Source organism: Natrix helvetica, assembly GCF_964273705.1.
Source record: "Natrix helvetica genome assembly, chromosome: 2".
Taxonomy (NCBI): Eukaryota; Metazoa; Chordata; class Lepidosauria; order Squamata; family Natricidae; genus Natrix; species Natrix helvetica.
Genome location: NC_138552.1, coordinates 289,681,292 through 289,698,406, shown reverse-complemented (window position 1 = coordinate 289,698,406; position 17,115 = coordinate 289,681,292). Strand labels below are relative to the sequence as shown.

The 17,115-nt window shown below is 46.7% G+C and overlaps 1 protein-coding gene across 1 annotated transcript in view; it reads left to right on the top strand.

Moving 5' to 3' along the window:
• Nucleotides 1-17,115, top strand: part of AATF (apoptosis antagonizing transcription factor) — a 134,783-nt gene that overhangs the window by 90,608 nt on the left and 27,060 nt on the right. Inside the window, exons 9-11 of the mRNA XM_081945446.1 lie at nt 403-470; nt 13,099-13,179; nt 16,877-16,948. Coding sequence (XP_081801572.1) covers nt 403-470; nt 13,099-13,179; nt 16,877-16,948 — 221 coding nt within the window. The remainder of the gene's footprint in view (nt 1-402; nt 471-13,098; nt 13,180-16,876; nt 16,949-17,115) is intronic.

Below are 17,115 nucleotides of genomic sequence, written 5' to 3'. Positions count from 1 at the left end.
TGAAACAGTTTATGTCCAGGATGTAAGGGGTCTGTAGATATTTTCACAGCCCTCTTTTTGACTCGTGCAGTGTGCAGATCCTCAATGGAAGGCAGGTTGGTAGCCATTGTTTTTTCTGCAGTTCTAATTATCCGTTGAAGTCCGTGTCTGTCTTGTTTGGTTGCAGAGCCAAACCAGACAGTTATAGAGGTGAAGATGACAGACTCAATGATTCCTCTGTAGAACTGAATCAGCAGCTCCTTAGGTAGTTTGAGCTTCCTGAGTTGGCCCAGAAAGAACATACTTTGTTGTGCTTTCTTGATGATGTTTTGGATGTTAGGTGTCCATTTTAAGTCTTGAGATATGATAGAACCCTTCCAGCATTGTCTTGATTCTGCTCTTTCCCTTTTTTCTTGCTTCTAGCTCCTGCGGGAACTTATTGAACGCAAAACCACTTCCTTGGATCCAAACGACCAGGTGGCAATGGGCAGGTAAGTGCTTCAATATCGTAGGCCAGGGGTGTCCAAACTTGGGAACTTTAAGACTTGTGGACTTCAACTCCCAGAATTCCCCAGCCAGCATGGCTGGCTGGGGAATTCTGGGAGTTGAAGTCCACAAGTCTTAAAGTTCCCAAGTTTGGACACCTCTGTCGTAGGCCTTTAACAAGAGATAGAGGCTCTGCAACAGACAGCTTGCCTTCAGATCTTTTTTTTTTTCTAATAATTTTCATTTATTTCAAAAATAAGTTTTTTTAAAAAATACTACAGAAACAAAAATAATAATTTAAATGCACTGCATACATCAAACCAATGTTAAACATACATTGCCCATCCTGGTTGAATGTTGATGAATATGTCTCAAATAAATCTAGCAAATTCCCCTCCCCCCTTTCCTTCAGATCGTTTTTTGTGTGGGGGCTCTGCTTTTAAAAGCAGTGTGGTCTAGTGGTTAAGGCACTAGGCTAGAATTCAGCAAACTGAGCTCCCTTAGGGATGAAAGCCAGCTGGGTCATGTTGGGCCCAATCACCAGGAGATGGTGAGTTCTAGTTTCGCCTTAGACTGCCAGTTGGGTGACTTTGGGCCAATGACCAGGAGATGGTGAGTTCTAGTTTCGCCTTAGACTGCCAGTTGGGTGACTTTGGGCCAATGACCAGGAGATGGTGAGTTCTAGTTTCGCCTTAGACTGCCAGTTGGGTGACTTTGGGCCAATGACCAGGAGATGGTGAGTTCTAGTTTCGCCTTAGACTGCCAGTTGGGTGACTTTGGGCCAATGACCAGGAGATGGTGAGTTCTAGTTTCGCCTTAGACTGCCAGTTGGGTGACTGGGCCAATGACCAGGAGATGGTGAGTTCTACTCCTGCCTTAGGCATGAAAGCCAGTTGGGTGACTTTGGGCCAGTCACTTTCTTTCAGCCCAACTTACCTCACAAGGTGGTTGTTGTGGGGAAACTAGCAATAGGAAGGAACATTGGGTATGTTCACTGCCTTGAATTATTCATAAAAATAATAAAGGCATGGTAAAAAAAACCACCCTAAAATAAATAAAAATAAAGCTCTCTCCCACCCCCAACTCACTCAATCGTTCTTTGCTCTTGGTAATTTGCTTGTCTTTATATTTTATGTTGTTGCTATTTATTATACTAACTTGCCTTCAATATTAATTTTGAGCCTCCGTCAGAACGGATGTGGGAAGGAGGCAGAGATAAATGAAGAGAAGAGAAACGGATCCAGGACCAGGCAGCCTTTTTAAAATGGGTGGCAGCAGATGGTAGACTAGAGCTCACAATTTGGAAGACAAAACTTTCCCTCTTTTTGACGCAAGTAAAAAGGTGCAAAATTCAAGACGGTATTTGATTGGAGCCAAAGAAGCTTGTTGGGACAGATTCAGACCGTGTATCCCTACAGCAGGTCACCTATCAGCTCAAGGATCCTATCACTTCTAAACAGACCCTGCAGTTTATTGAGAACAAAATACAAGTCAGGTGGTGTTGTGGCCCACCAGCGGCCAGAGGAGCTGGCAGCTGATTCGCACAGTGTGGAGGTTGGGGAGAAACATGGACCCGTCCTGGAGTCGGGAAGGCTCTGATGAGGGCTCTGTGTTGGAAACAGAGAGTGGGCCAGGGCCGTTTGACAGTTATCAGCTGCCTTCAGAGTCAGACATCACTGAGGCAGACGAACAGCTGGAGCCTGTTCCCAGTGTGCGCATGCACAGAATTGCCAGACGAAGGGAACAGTTAAAGAACAAGGGTTGACTTGGGAGTAAGGCCACAGGTGGATGGTGAATGGCCCCTCCCACAGGGAATAAAAGAGGAGCGAAAGGGGAGTGGAGCTTGCAGGAGACAATTAGTTCATTCCTGCATTCTTGCCAAGTATTGCGGCTTCTGAAAGATATGGGCCTGGCCACTCTCCAAGCCTGATAAAGATCGGTAGTTGTGAACTATCTTGAAAGACGGTGGGAGAGGAAAGACTTTGCTGGAGAGGAATTCACTGTAAATTAAATAAAAGGGTTTTATCGGGACGAGGACTCAGCTTCATGCTGCTGGGGCAGCTTGGGTCAGAACAGGCGGTCCATTTTTCAACTTAAGGCAAAGAGTTTATATCCTTAAAAAAACAGACATTGTACATCTACAAATTGATTCATAAAGTGAATCTCTTCCTACTCAAATCAGGGAAATGGCACTTAGATTGAAATAACTTTATATTCAACCAGACATCCTGCCAACACATTGAACCTCTGAGTTTCTACAATCCGTAGAAGGGTTAGTACAACAAATGATCACATTTTGAAATGTGTGTATTTAGTAATTTACACGCAAGGATCTGACAGTCAATTAGAAACCACAAAAATAAGGAAAAGATATAAATAGAAATAGTCCTTGGTTAACGATAGCAACCAGATCAGAATTTCTGTCGTTAAGTGACACAGTTGAAAGCACAATGTGTTAAACTGCACAGTTTAGCAACGGCACTTCCAGTTGCAGGAATTAAATGAATCCCACGATGTGATTTGAGTGCAATGTCACATGACCATCATTTGTGACCACCTGCGGGCTTTCCCATTGACTGCTTGTCAAAAGCTGGCAGTGAAGTCCACCAGGCTTCCCCATGGCCATGAGGGCACTGCAACATTGTGATTGTGAACTGGGCTCCAAATTGCCAATTGCAATCACTACAGGGACACTGCAACAACCAGAATTTCAAGGATTGGTCCTAAAAACCACTCGTTCATTGTTTGTAAGTTAAAATGATCCCCGAGTAAGTATTTGTAAAGTGAGGACTACCAGTATGTCATAATCCACTGTTCTGACCTAGGCTTCCCAAGAGCATGAAGCAAACTCCTTGTCCCGACAAAAAACATTTTTATTAATTGACTGTGAATTCTGCTCATTCACATCCAGCAAAGTCTTTCAAGGGAGGATTTACAGTCACAAACCTTATCTGGCTTGGAGAGCTGACAGGCCGATATCTGCAAAACTTGGCAAGCAGTCGAAACCAATTAAGTGAACTAATTATCTCCTGCAAATTCCATTCCCCTTTCGCTCATCTTTTATTTTCTCTGGGAGGGGCCATTCATCGTCCATCTGTGGCCTTACTCCCAAGTTCTTTAGCTGTTCTCTTCGTCTGGCAACTCTGCGCACACACACACTGGGAACAGGCTCCAGCTGTTCTTCTGCCCCACTGATGTCTGACTCCGAAGGCAACTGATAACTGGCATACGGCTCTGGTCCCCTCTCTGACACAACCCTCATCAGAGCCTTCCCCAGACTCCAGGACTGGCCCATGTTCCTCCCCAACCTCCTCACTGTACAAATCTGCTGCCAGCTTCACTCTACAAATCTGCTGGTAGGCCACAGGATCCACTTAGTTAAAGGCATAATCACAAAATGTAAATTGGAAAGTAAGGATCATATTAGTTTGATGAAGTCAATACCTCCTGCATTATCATTGCAACAAGGCAAGTGTTTCACTATATTCCTTGTATCTTATGTGCATGTCTTTTAAAAAAAAAGTTTACTGTAAAACTTATCTGTTCTTCCTGGAAATTTCTGAAGACTAGGTGTGATGTAAGGTTCGTGAGCCTCTCTGTAAAAATTGCAATGAAAATCACAAAATCACAATTTCAAAAACAAAAGTTTTAATCTTTGTAGAATCCCATGGGCATATATGCTTAAAATACAATTTTACAGGCAGTCTTCGTCTTACAACCACAAATGAACCCAAAATTTCCATCGCTAAGAAAAGTAAGTTGTATAGTGAGTTTTCCTCCCTTTTACGATCTTTTTGCCACAGTTGTCAAGCAAATCACTGCAGTGGTAAATGAATCATGCGATCGTTAAGCAAAACTGGTTTCCCCATTAACTTTGTTGGCCAGAAAATGGCTGGGAAGGTCACAAATGGTGATCACACACTCCCAGGACACTGCAACTGTTTAAGTACATGCCAGTTGCCAAGCGTCTGGATTTTGATCACATGACCATGGGAATGCTACAACGGTCGTAAGTCTGAAAAACGATCCTAGGTCACTTTTTTTCAGTGCTTTTTTTAAGTCACTGAATGAATGCTTGTAAATCGAAGACTACCTGTATTATGTTTGCCAACTTAAGGGACTGAGGGTAAAATGTTGTAGCTGGCATGATTTTTTTTTCTTCAACTAGAATTTAGAATAATAGAGTTGGAAGGGACCTTGAAGGTCTTCTAGTCCAACCCCCTGCTTAGGCAGAAAACCCTATACCAGGGGTGTCAAACTCAATTTCATGAAGGGCCACATCAGGGCTGTTGTTGACTTTGGGGGAGGGGTGACTGACTGAGTGGGTGTGGCCAGCTTGATGCTATTCACTGGGTGTGGCCAACTGGGTGGGTGTGGCCAGCTTGATGCTATTCACTGGGTGTGGCCAACTGGGTGGGCGTGGCCAGCTTGACGCCACTCCCCAAACTGCTGGCATGTTTCTTATTCACATTGGGTAGGCCGTTTTTTTTTTTGGCTATCCTGCAAATCTCTCTCTTTTTTTTTATTCTGGTACATCACTTTGACATTTGGGTCAAGGAGAAAAATAGGACAGATGTTTTAAAAACTTTCTTTTTTTACCTTCCGCGTTGCGCCAAAGAGTGAAACCGTGAAGAAAGAGGAGTTGTAATTGCAAACATTTTTATTTCCAGACCCCAAGCGGCACTGCTTTCATCTGATTTACTTGTTGGGGAGCCCCGGATCAGGGAGGCAAATCTCAAAATCCAATTACCGCAATCTTAATATAATCTTAATTGCTGTAATCTATTTTATTGTAAAGTCAGATAAATGTGCAGTGTAATAACTGCTTAAGTGCAGGGGGTGTTTTGGTCTCCGTCCCATTAAATTATAGTCGAGTGAAGTTACCCGAGTTATTCCAACCAAACCACCAAATATATTTGACAGCCAACACCCGAAACTCGGGCAATATTTTAAGAAGAGCGAAACCATTTTGCCAACGCACCTGAGCTTTTTTCTTTTTTAATGCATCCAGTCATTGTTGTTTTTTTCCAGTAGTGAGTTGCTGTTTCAGCCCTTTGAATCTCTTTTTCTAAAAAAAATCATTTTGGGTTTTGTTTTACACATTTCCTATGCATTAGCCAGTGGCTGTTATTAAATAAATATCCTTAATTAAACACGTTTTTTTTTTAAAAAAAGGTGTATGTACCGTATTTTTTGGAGTATAAGACGTACTTTCCCCCCCCCCCTCTCCCCAAAGAGGGTAAAAATCTGGGTGCGTCTTATACACTGAATACAGCATTTTTGGCCTCCTGACTCCTGCCTAATATGTAACAGCCCAGGTTCGATTCCCAGTAAGGGTATGGCTAGCTGATGAGAGCTAAATAGCTTGAAATAGATCTATACTAGTCTCCCTTTATTTATTTATCAGCACAAATACAACACAAATATAAAAAGGCAACATTAAAAATAAAAATATGGTTTTCTGCCTGGATGGTTTTCTGTAATGAGCCGAAGGACAGAAAGGGGGAGTAGTGAGCTCCCTCCCATATTTGGGCATACCAGGGGTTGTAACACAAATACATACCTATTTCCCTGGCTCTGCTGATAAGGAGGAGAGCCTGTGGCTTAGTGGCTAAGACTCCTGCCTAATATGTAACACAGCCCAGGTTCAAATCCCAGTAAGGGTATGGCTAGCTGATGAGAGCTAAATAGCTTGAAATAGATCTATACTAGTCTCCCTTTATTTATTTATCAGCACAAATACAACACACAAACACACACACACATATATATTAGTTTATGGTATAAAATATAAAAATACAAAAACAAAGAATAGGAAAAATAGGGGAGGGAAAAGAGGAGGGAAAAGTGTGGAAAAGAAGGGAAAAAGAAAGAAAAGGAGTTGACTTCCAACTCCCTTTGGTGCAGTAAAATAAGATAGTTGTCAGGGGTTCCAAGTAGCACCCCCAACAAAAGAAGACCTTCCTGGATCGGGATGCTCTGTGCACAGTCACTCATGCCCTCGTCCTTTCTCGCCTGGACTACTGCAATGCTCTCTACATGGGGCTGCCCTTGAAGAGCACCCGGAGGCTTCAGCTGGTCCAGAATGCGGCCGCGCGGGTTGTCATGGGGGTACCTAGGTGCTCCCATGTTACACCCCTTTTAGGCGGCCTGCACTGGTTGCCGGTTGTTTTCCGGGTGCGATTCAAGGTATTAATTATGACCTTTAAAGTGCTCCATGGCTTAGGCCCAGGTACCTGTGAGACCACCTACTGCCACCAGTAGCCTCCCACCGTTCAGTACGATCCCACAGAGTTGGCCTCCTCAGGGTGCCGTCAGCCAGACAGTGTCGGCTGGTGACCCCCAGGGGGGAGAGCCTTCTCTGTGGTAGCGCCTTCCCTCTGGAATGAGCTGCCTCCGGAGCTTCGCATAATCCCCGACCTCCGGTCCTTCCGACGCACCCTAAAAAGTTGGCTTTTCCAGCAAGCCGGCCTGGCCTGTTAATTTTAACTTATTTTAAATTGTTTTTTTAAATTCGGTTTATTTTTTTGGACATGGATTTAATCTTTTTTAACTTTTGGGATGTGTGTTTTTTAATGTTGTACGCCGCCCTGAGTCCTTTTGGAGAAGGGCGGCATATAAATAAACCAAACCAAACCAAACCAAGACTCCTAGGCTCGAAGTTCCTCAAAGTTCCATTTTTTTTAGAGATGTCATATTGGCACATCTGGGAAAACCCGAATCTGAAAGCTTCCAGGTTTTCCCCACCCAAATGAAAGTCCAAGCCCCTGCCCAGCACCCACCTGTCCCTCACATGATCCAATCAAAGCTAGACCTACTACAGCTACGAGATTCCCCCCTCTCGCAGCTATGGCCTCCTGCCCTTTCAAGGGCCCACCTTGAGGACGGGTTCATTAACCCAGAGAGGTGGAGGAAGCGCATGTTAAGGGGTTTTTTAATTAAATGTTTTTTAAAAGTTGTAAGGGGTTATAAGGATGGGGGGGGGAGGGGTTGTAGGGATGGGGGGGGGGAACCGGTTAGGAGGGATGGAAGAGCCAGGCACCTAGGTGTGGTCGAAAGAGGAGGGAGCGGAGTGGGGGAGGAGAGGGAAAATAGCATTCCTGTGCAGGGCACCTTAATACCAACGGTTGTGGGGAGGGGCAGGTGCGAGGACAGTTTAAGAGCACGTAGTCGGTTGGGAGACCGGGGTTTTTGGTCATTCCCGGTCGTTTGTACCAACCCCTGCATACTAGGTGGTCAGGATCTACAGACCCAAGGCCTGAGACTGCTGTTATGCAACGCGAGGTCCGTTGTCAATAAGGCCCCCCTCATCCACGATCTAATTTTGGAGGGGGAGCCGGACCTCGCCGGAATAACCGAGACCTGGTTGGGCCACGAGGGAGGTCTACCCCTTGTGGAAATGTGCCCTCCAGGTTATCGAGCATTTCACCAGCCTCGGGCCCAGGGAAGGGGCGGTGGGGTAGCAGTGATGATCCGGGAAGACTTAGAGCCGAGAGAGTTCACCGTGCCGCAGACATCCGGGTGTGAGTCCCTCGTCGTGAGATGGGGCCCAGGGAGGCAGTTGGGCCTGCTGATAGTATACCTGGCTCCTCGCTATACTTCAGCGGCCCTGCCCGAACTCCTTGAGCTGATCTCATCGGTGGCGGTTGAGACCCCCAAACTTTTAGTGATGGGGGATTTTAATCTGCCGTCGATGGGAGAAGCGTCTGAGGGGGTTCAGGAGTTCATGGCTTCCATGACAGCCATGGACCTGACCCAGTTAATTCAGGGCCCTACTCACGAGGGAGGCCACACCCTGGACCTTGTTTTTGTCTCTGGCCAGTGGACGAGGGATCTGGGAATAGGGGATCTAGACACTATTCCCCTGTCATGGTCGGATCACTCACTTCTCCGGCTGGACTTCCCTGGTGCTACCCCCCGCCGCGAGGAGGCGGAACTGGAAGGTATTAGATGGTTCCGCCCCAAGCGCCTGATGGAACCGGATAGGTTCCAGACGGAACTTGGGCCACCCCCTGTGGACCTGACCCGCCCCCGAGTGGAGGACCTGGTAGACGCATGGAATAGTGCGACTACCGGGGCCCTAGACCGGGTGGCGCCTTTGCGGCCTCTCCTGCGGCGACGAACCACCCTGGCACCTTGGTTTACCGAGGAGCTAAGGGTGATGAAACGCCACAAGAGACGCCTAGAGAGTCGTTGGAGATCCTCCCGTTCCGAATTTGACCGAGCACAGGCACGAGCCTATTTGAAGACGTACCTTGTGGCATTAAGAGCGGCCAAACGTCAACATTGCGTCGCTCTTATTGCGTCTGCAGATAACCGCCCTGCCACCCTGTTTCGGGTGACCCGTTCCCTCTTGTTTGAGAGACCACGGGAAGCCCCACTACAGGGCAGAGCAGAGGAGTTTGGGAATTATCTACAGGACAAAGTCGCTCAAATCCGGATGGGATGGACCCCTTTCAGTGGTTCAGTAGAGACGCCCGTTGCGAGTCTTGAGGGACCGCTTTGGGAGGAGTTTGACTCGGTTGCCATCGAGGATTTGGACAGGTTGCGTGGACGTCTGCGACCTACCACATGTTTATTGGACCTGTGTCCCTCCTGGCTTGTACTGGCATCCTGGGAGGTTACGCGCGACTGGCTCCTGGGCCTGGTGAACGCCTCGTTGGGTGAGGGGTCTCTACCGGCCGCCTTGAAAGAGGCGGTGGTGAGGCCCCTGCTCAAGAAGCCTTCCCTGGACCCAACGGACCTAGTCAATTATCGTCCAGTCTCCAACCTTCCTTTTTTAGCGAAGGTTGTAGAGAGTGTGGTAGCACAGCAGTTCCCACGTCACCTGGAGGAAAATGATTATCTAGACCCGCGCCAGTCCGGCTTCCGACCCGGGCACAGCACGGAGACGGCCTTGGTCGCATTGGTTGATGATCTCTGGAGGGCCAGAGATAGGGGTTGTTCCTCTATCCTGGTCCTATTAGATCTCTCGGCGGCGTTCGATACCATCGACCATGGTATCCTGTTGCACCGGCTAGAGGGGCTGGGAGTCAGGGGCACCGTTTTACGGTGGTTTGGCTCCTACCTCTCTGATCGGACGCAACGTGTGTTGACAGGGGAGCAGAGTTCGACCCGGAGGCCACTCACATGTGGAGTGCCACAGGGATCGGTGCTCTCGCCTCTCCTGTTCAACACATATATGAAACCGCTGGGCGAGATCATCCGTGGTTTTGGGGTGGGATATCATCTGTATGCTGATGATACTCAACTATACATTTCCACTCCGAACCACCCCAATGAGGCCGTCGAAATGATGTCCCGGTGTCTGGAGGCCGTACGGGTCTGGATGGATGGCAACCGACTAAAACTCAACCCTTCCAAGACGGAGTGGCTGTGGCTTCCGGCCTCCCGGTTCAACCAGGTGCTTCCATCTCTGGCCATCGGGGGCGTCCAACTAGCCCCCATGGAACAGGTGCGCAATTTGGGCGTCCTCCTGGATGCCCGGCTGTCCATGGATAACCATGTAACAGCCGTGGCAAGGGGGGCGTTCCATCAGGTCCGCCTGATGCGCCAATTGCGCCCCTTATTGGACCGGGATGCCCTACGCACAGTCACCCATGCGCTAGTGACGTCTCGCCTGGATTACTGCAATGCTCTCTACATGGGGCTTCCCTTGAGATGCACTCGGAGACTACAGTTGGTCCAGAACGCGGCCGCGCGGGTGATTATGGGGAGGACTAGATACTCCCCTGTAACACCTCTCCTGCGCGAGCTGCACTGGCTTCCTGTGGTCTACCGAGTGCGTTTCAAGGTTTTGATTATGATCTTTAAAGCGCTTCATGGCACAGGGCCTAGTTATATGCAGGATCGCATCCTGCCCCACACATCCCTACGACCAATTCGCTCACACAGAGAGGGACTTCTCCGGGTGCCGTCCGCCAAACAGTGCCGGGGGGCGACACCCAGGAGCAGAGCCTTCTCTGTGATGGGCCCAGCCCTGTGGAATGACCTCCCCCGTGACATCAGGATTACTTCCGATCTCCGCTCCTTCCGTGTACAGCTGAAGACCCACCTCTTTCAATTATCTGGCCTGGCTCAATCGCAATCGTAATTTTCTCATTCCTCCTAACTGTTTTTTAAATTGTTCTTAAATATTAATTTTTAACTGCATATTGGGTTTTTACAATTGGGGTATTTTAAAGCTGATTTTTAACTATCTAATGTTGTAATTTGTTTCCTCCTCCGTGTATGTATGTGTGTTGTGTATGTATGCACGTTTTTGTGTTGTTATATATCTTTTATGTTTTATGCTCCATTGTACGCCGCCCCGAGTCCTACTTGGAAAGGGAGCGGCTAATAAATCCAAATTTATTATTATTATTAAAGCACCGTCCCAATTGGAGATGCCTCCAAGTCACACCCCTCCAGGTGCAGGGCAAGATGTTGTTATGACTATATATATCTCCCATACTCCATATAATTCTCCCCTCCCATTTTCCCACAGCATTGAATATGGCAGGCTGGAAGGCCCAATGCAAAAGATGGCTACCAGGCCTGACAATATCAGACCTCAACCTTTTTACTTTTACATAGTAGCCATTTCAAAGTTTCATTTTTTTTCCCTCCTCAAGCACAAAGTCCAGAAGCGGTTTCCAAGTAGAAATAAAATTACTTACATTTTCCCCCCTTTTATCAAAACCTCTGCTAACTTCACCAACTTTAGCAGACATTCGCCCGTTGTAGGAATCGAAGCGCCCTTTAATTTTTGTGTGTAAATTAATCTCGCTGCCGTCAACATATATAACCGTGATGGCGAACCTATGGCACGCGGAGCAATATTTGCCGCCTCACCAGCCCTCTGTTCCAACGCACATGTGTGTGCTGGCCAGCTGATTTCCAGAGGGCCGGGGGAGGCCATGTTTGCCCTCCCCAGGCTTCAGGGAAGCCTCCAGAGCCTAGGGAGGGTGAAAAACAGGCCCAACGGCTCCCCTTGGGCTTGTTTTTCACTCCCCCCCCCCAGGCGAAAAGCCTTTCCTCGGAAAGCCTTTGGAGCCTGGAGGAGGCAAAAATCCCACCCCCACGCGGGAATCACTCACGCATGCGCGGTGGAGGGGTCGCTCATGCATGCGCAGGTGTGTGGGCACGCGTGCATGCAATAGTGCGTGCATACACACACAGTTTTGACACACTTTTAGAAAAAAGTTTAGCCATCACTAATATATAACATAAAAGTTCCCATTTTTTTCTCCAAATCTTTTTCCATTAAACCCAAAAGAAACATTTCTGTTTTTATCTTAATATTCACTTTAAGATTCTTCTGTATTAGAATATGAATCCTACTCCATTATTTTATTATTATCATCATCATCATCATCATCATCATCATCATCATTATTATTATTATTATTATTATTATTGCATGGTTAATCTTTGGTGAGATTCACAGCCTTTGGGGCTGGTTGGTAGCTCAACAGCTCGAGTCCTAACCAAGGACCTAGGAACTGTTAAGGTAACGTCGGAGGATATAAGTTGTTCCAAGTAAGGTGTTTTTTTGTAGAGTCAGAATGTTCAAGTCAGGTAAATTTAGAATTTCCAAATAGCGAGGTAGCCCTTTAGGTATTGCTCCAAGGGCTCCAATTACAATTGGGACAACACATGATGATATTATTATTATTATTATTATTATTATTATTATTATTATTATTATTATTATTATTATTATTATTATTATTATTATTATTATCATCATCATCATCATCATCATCACATGTCCAGCCAGCTGACTCATACGCATGACAGTTCCAGTCTTCCAGGTCACATGATCCCCTTTTGCAACTTTCTGACAAAGTCAGTGGGGAAGCCAGATTCACTTAACAACTGTGTTCTTATCTTAACAACCACCATGATTCATTTAACAACTGTGGCAAGAAAACTCACTTAACAATTGTCTCATCTAGCAACAGAAATCTCGGGCTCAATTGTGGTCGTAAGTCGAGGACTACCTGGAATCGTGGGCACGAGGGGAAAGCCATCTGAGGCTGCTGAGTTCCAACTGACCTTGAACCCACAATGTCACAGTCCTGAGAAGGGAACACAGTTAGTCCTCGACTTGCGACCATAATGGAGTCTGCCCATTCTGGTCGCAAGTCATGACGGTTGCAAAGCGAGTCACCCATGCGTCTGACCCCAATTTTACCATCTCTTTTGCGATGTTTCAAATGAATGCCACTGTCCTAAAGTGGACCCATTGGTCACTGTCAGCGGTTTCACCGAAAACCAGAAATAAATGCCACTTTTTAACAAAACCATCATAAAGTATAGTCGTGCCCATGGGCCGCTGAAAATGGCTGTAAACACAAGTCTGTTGCCAAGCAACCCACATGCAGTCACATGACCATGGTGGGGGGAAGTGACTGTCACAACTTTGGAAATGGATTGTTAAGAATCCCCAAGGGAGATCCGTCATACATTTGAAGCGGTCCTAAATCAAGGACTACCTGCACCACGAAGGCACCTCAGAAGATGGAGGCAGCAACTGATGGGCTTGTTGGTTTCTTTTTGGATTGCAGTTGTTGATTCCATCACTTTTGATAAATGTCGCTTCCGTACTGTGCAATCCGAACGACCCCCTGTCATTCTGTTTCCATGTAGACAATGGTTGGCTATCCAGAAATTGAGGAGTAAAATCCGGAAGAAAGTGGATACCAAGGCCAGTAAAGGAAGGAAAATCCGGTGAGTAGGAAGAGGCACACCGTTTTTCTCTTCTCTTGACTTCTGGATTCTGCCACCCCCTTTTATGAAAAAAACTAAGCATAATTCTGTTACAAACAATTCTCTTTAATTATTGTTTTTTTTCTCTGGACGTTAGTGTTCTGACCCAGGCTTCCTTAAAAAGCATGAAGCAAAGTTGGTCTTTGTTAGGTAAACTCCCTGTTAGGAGAGCGAGTGTGCAGAGAAGCGTAATGAGAGTGGTGTGGAAGAACACGCACAAACCAGCATACAGGGACACCGAATAGTAAAAGTAATAGTATTTTACTTCTGTGGAAAATAGAGGTATTCAGAGTTCAATTCACACACGGTTCAGTCAGTCAGTTATCAATGTTCTCAGTTAAGGCGTGATTCATCGAACACAGTCCAGTATCATATAATCAGTTCAGCACACAAAAGCTAACAGTAGCAAAACTCACAGTAACTCACGATACAGTATCAAGCAGTATCCACAGATCAGCATCTAACAAACAGAGGCTAACAGTCATTCTGGCTCCCTCTTATGGCTGCTTGAGGTAACAGCAACCAATCCCATTACAGCAGTACTTAAAGAAACAATACTACTCTCATGGCTTATATATTGCTGACCCAACCGTTAGCTTACATTCCTAACAGTCTTTTATTCACACGACTGTGAATTCCTTTCATTTACAGTCAGAAAGGCTTGGCAAACAGTCTTTCCAAGGAATATTTATCAACATGAACCTTATCTCACTCGATCTTCCAGATAGCTAGTTTCCAAACGCAGGGCAAGGCAACACTTGGCACAGAGTCTCTTATAGTCACAAACAGAACTTTCCACTCTTGACACGACCGAAGGAACGAATTGCTTCCCACAAAAGCCCCCTCCCAGTTCGCTCCTCTTTTGTTTCCTCTGGGAGGGGGCCAATCACCTCCAAGGTGTGGCTTTACTCCCAAGTCGACCCTGCTTTCTGAGTTGTTCTTGCCTTCTGGCAGCTCTGCGCATGTGCACACTGGGAACAGGCTCCAGTTGTTCCTCTGCCTCACTGCTGTCTAGCTCCCTCTCTGCCTCCGACGCAGAGCCCCCATCTGAGCTTCTCTCAGTCCCCAGGACTTTCCCCTGTTCCTCCCCAAGTGGGCTTTAACTGCCAGAATTCTTCAGCCAGCTATGCTGGCGCGTGCCACAGGTGGCACACGGAGCCACATTTGCTGGCAGGGCAGCCCTCGGCTATTTCAACCTTCCGGCGGGCCGGGAGAGGCCGTTTTTGCCCTCCCCAGGCTTCAGGAAAGACTAGGGAATTCAGGGAGTTGAAGTCCACAAGTTGCCAAATCTGAAGACCCCTGAAATAAACGATGAAATATTTCAAACCGCCTTGTTTTTGCTGGGGTTTCTCATGCTTGGAAAGATCAACACCATTCTGTAGGCATTTTACCTCGTGTTTCAGCAAAACGACTTCAGCACAAGCATCCACATTGTTAATCTTTGTGTGGGATGCATCGTTCCAAACCATCAGTTCAAAACTCCCCCCCCCCCCAAAAAAACCATCCAGCCCCTCCTCCAGCATACACCCCTCCCCCCCGCCCCCCAAAACCCTCACAGAATTCAAGTGCCACAAGGCAGCCTCCACTTCTGGTCTCTTGTGAGGTACTGATCTGATTGATCCTGGAGAACCACAATAATATGTATAAAGAAACTTTCTTTACCCAACTACCGGATTTTTCGCAGTATGATGCACCTTTTTTCCTCAAAAAAGAGGCTGAAAATCTGGGTGCGTCTTATACACCGAACACCACATTTTTTTTGCCTCCTGAAGCCCTGCCCTCTTCACCAAAATGGCCGTGCATACCCTTATGGAGGCTTTCAGAGAGCTCCTGGGGGCTGGGGAGGGCATAAATGAGCGAAAAAAGGGCCATTTTTTGCCCCAGCCCCCAGCAGCACTCTAGCCTCCATAAGGCTATGCATGCAATATTTTTGACAAAAATGGGCCCATTTTTGTGAAAAACGGGCCCTTTTTGCTTGTTTTTGCCCCCACCCCACCCCAGGAGCACGCCCCCCCACCCCCAAGGCTATTCATGCCTTTTTTGGGGGGGGAAAACCAGGCCCGTTTTTCACAAACATTTTGGGATGTTTGCAGAGTGCAAAAACTTTTTTTCCCTTTTGGAAAGCTCTTTAACTGATTGATGAGAATTACATTGATCAAGTGCTGTGCCAGCAGAAACACCTACCTATCTACTGTATTTCTCTCTCTCTCTTTATTTCTCTCTCTCTATCCCTCTACCTCCCTCCCTCCCTATCTAGCTTCCTACACATACTCTCTCCCTACCTATCTACTGTATTTCTCTCTCTCTCTCTCTATTTCTCTCTCTATATACCTCCCTACCTCCCTATCTAGCTACCTACACGCACTCTCTCTCTCCCTACCTACTGTATCTCTCTCTATTTCTCTCTATCCCTTTATCTACCTACCTACCTAACTACTCTCTCTCTCTCTCTCCCTACCTATCTACTCTATTTCTCTCTCTCTCTTTATCCCTCTACCTACCTATACACTCTCTCTCTCCCTACCTACCTACCTACTGTATTTCTCCCTCTCTCTCTATTTTCTCTCCCTTTATCTACCTACCTAACTACTCTTTCTCCCTAACTACCTATCTACTGTATTTCTTTATCTCTCTATTTCTCTCTCTCTATCCTTCTACCTATCAACCTACCTACTCTCTCTCTCTACCTACTGTATTTCTCTCTCTCTTTCTATTTCTCTCTCTCTATCCTTCTACCTACCTATACCTATACTCTCTATTTCTCTCTATTTCTCTCTGTCTATCCCTTTATCTACCTAACTACTTTCTCTCTTCCTCCCTACCTACTGTATTTCTCTCTCTTTCTCTCCCTGTCTATCCCTCTATCTATCTACCTACCTACTTTTTTTTAATTTGGCTCTTTAAAATCTTGGTGCGTCTTATACTCCGGAAAATACGGTAGGTAGCACCACCAGTGTTAAAGGGGATTCAGGTTTGCAAATTGAAGTTGTAGGTAGGTAGGTAAAAGCTGAGAGAGCATCAAGGACCCTGGAGTCCTCCTCCTCTTCCTCCTCCTCCCTGCAAACCCCACTCCCTTCTAGCACTGATGATGTTCCCAAGTTGGGTCATGAAATGTCTGCAAGAAAACGCCCCAGCTCATAGAGCACCAAAGACCTCCTCCTCTTCCAAACCTCTTCCCTCCTAGCACTGATGATGTAACCTAGCTGGGTCGTGAAACATCTGCAAGAAGACAACCAGGCTCTGATAGCACCAAGGACCACATGGTCCTCCTCCTCCTTTCCATAAATCCCACTCTCTTCTAGACTTGATGATGTTAAATAGTTGGGTCATGAAACGTCTGCAAGAAAACAACCAAACAGAGAGAGCACCAAGCATCCCAGAGTTCTCCTCCTCCTCCTCCCTGCACTCCCTTCTAGCCCCGATGATGTTAAATAGTTGGCTCATGAAACCTCTGTAAGAAAACAGCCATGCTCAGAAAGCACCCAGGAGCCCCACAGTTCAACTCAGAGCTACAAAAACGTTCTCTTCCACCAAGCCCCTGTCTTAAAGCCCCCTTTTTCCTTGGGATGGGTGAAGCTTTTCTATCAGAAGATCTCTCTTAATGCCTTCTCTTTCCTTTCCTTCCTCTCGTCCCCACCCCCCCACCCCGGCCTTCCAGGTATCATGTCCACAGCAAGCTGTTGAGCTTCATGGCACCCATTGACCACTGCACAATGAATGATGACGCCAGGTGAGTAAGCAGTTAATTATGCTTTCTGGAAGGGCTTTTGTGACAGCCTGATATTGACCTGTTCTTCAGCCTGTCACCGTCTCGGGTTCTTTTATATTGGCCAGCCATTTGTCACAAGCCAGGCCGCCCATTTCTCCAGGCTGAGCCGGCTGCGTGCGCTTCCCACA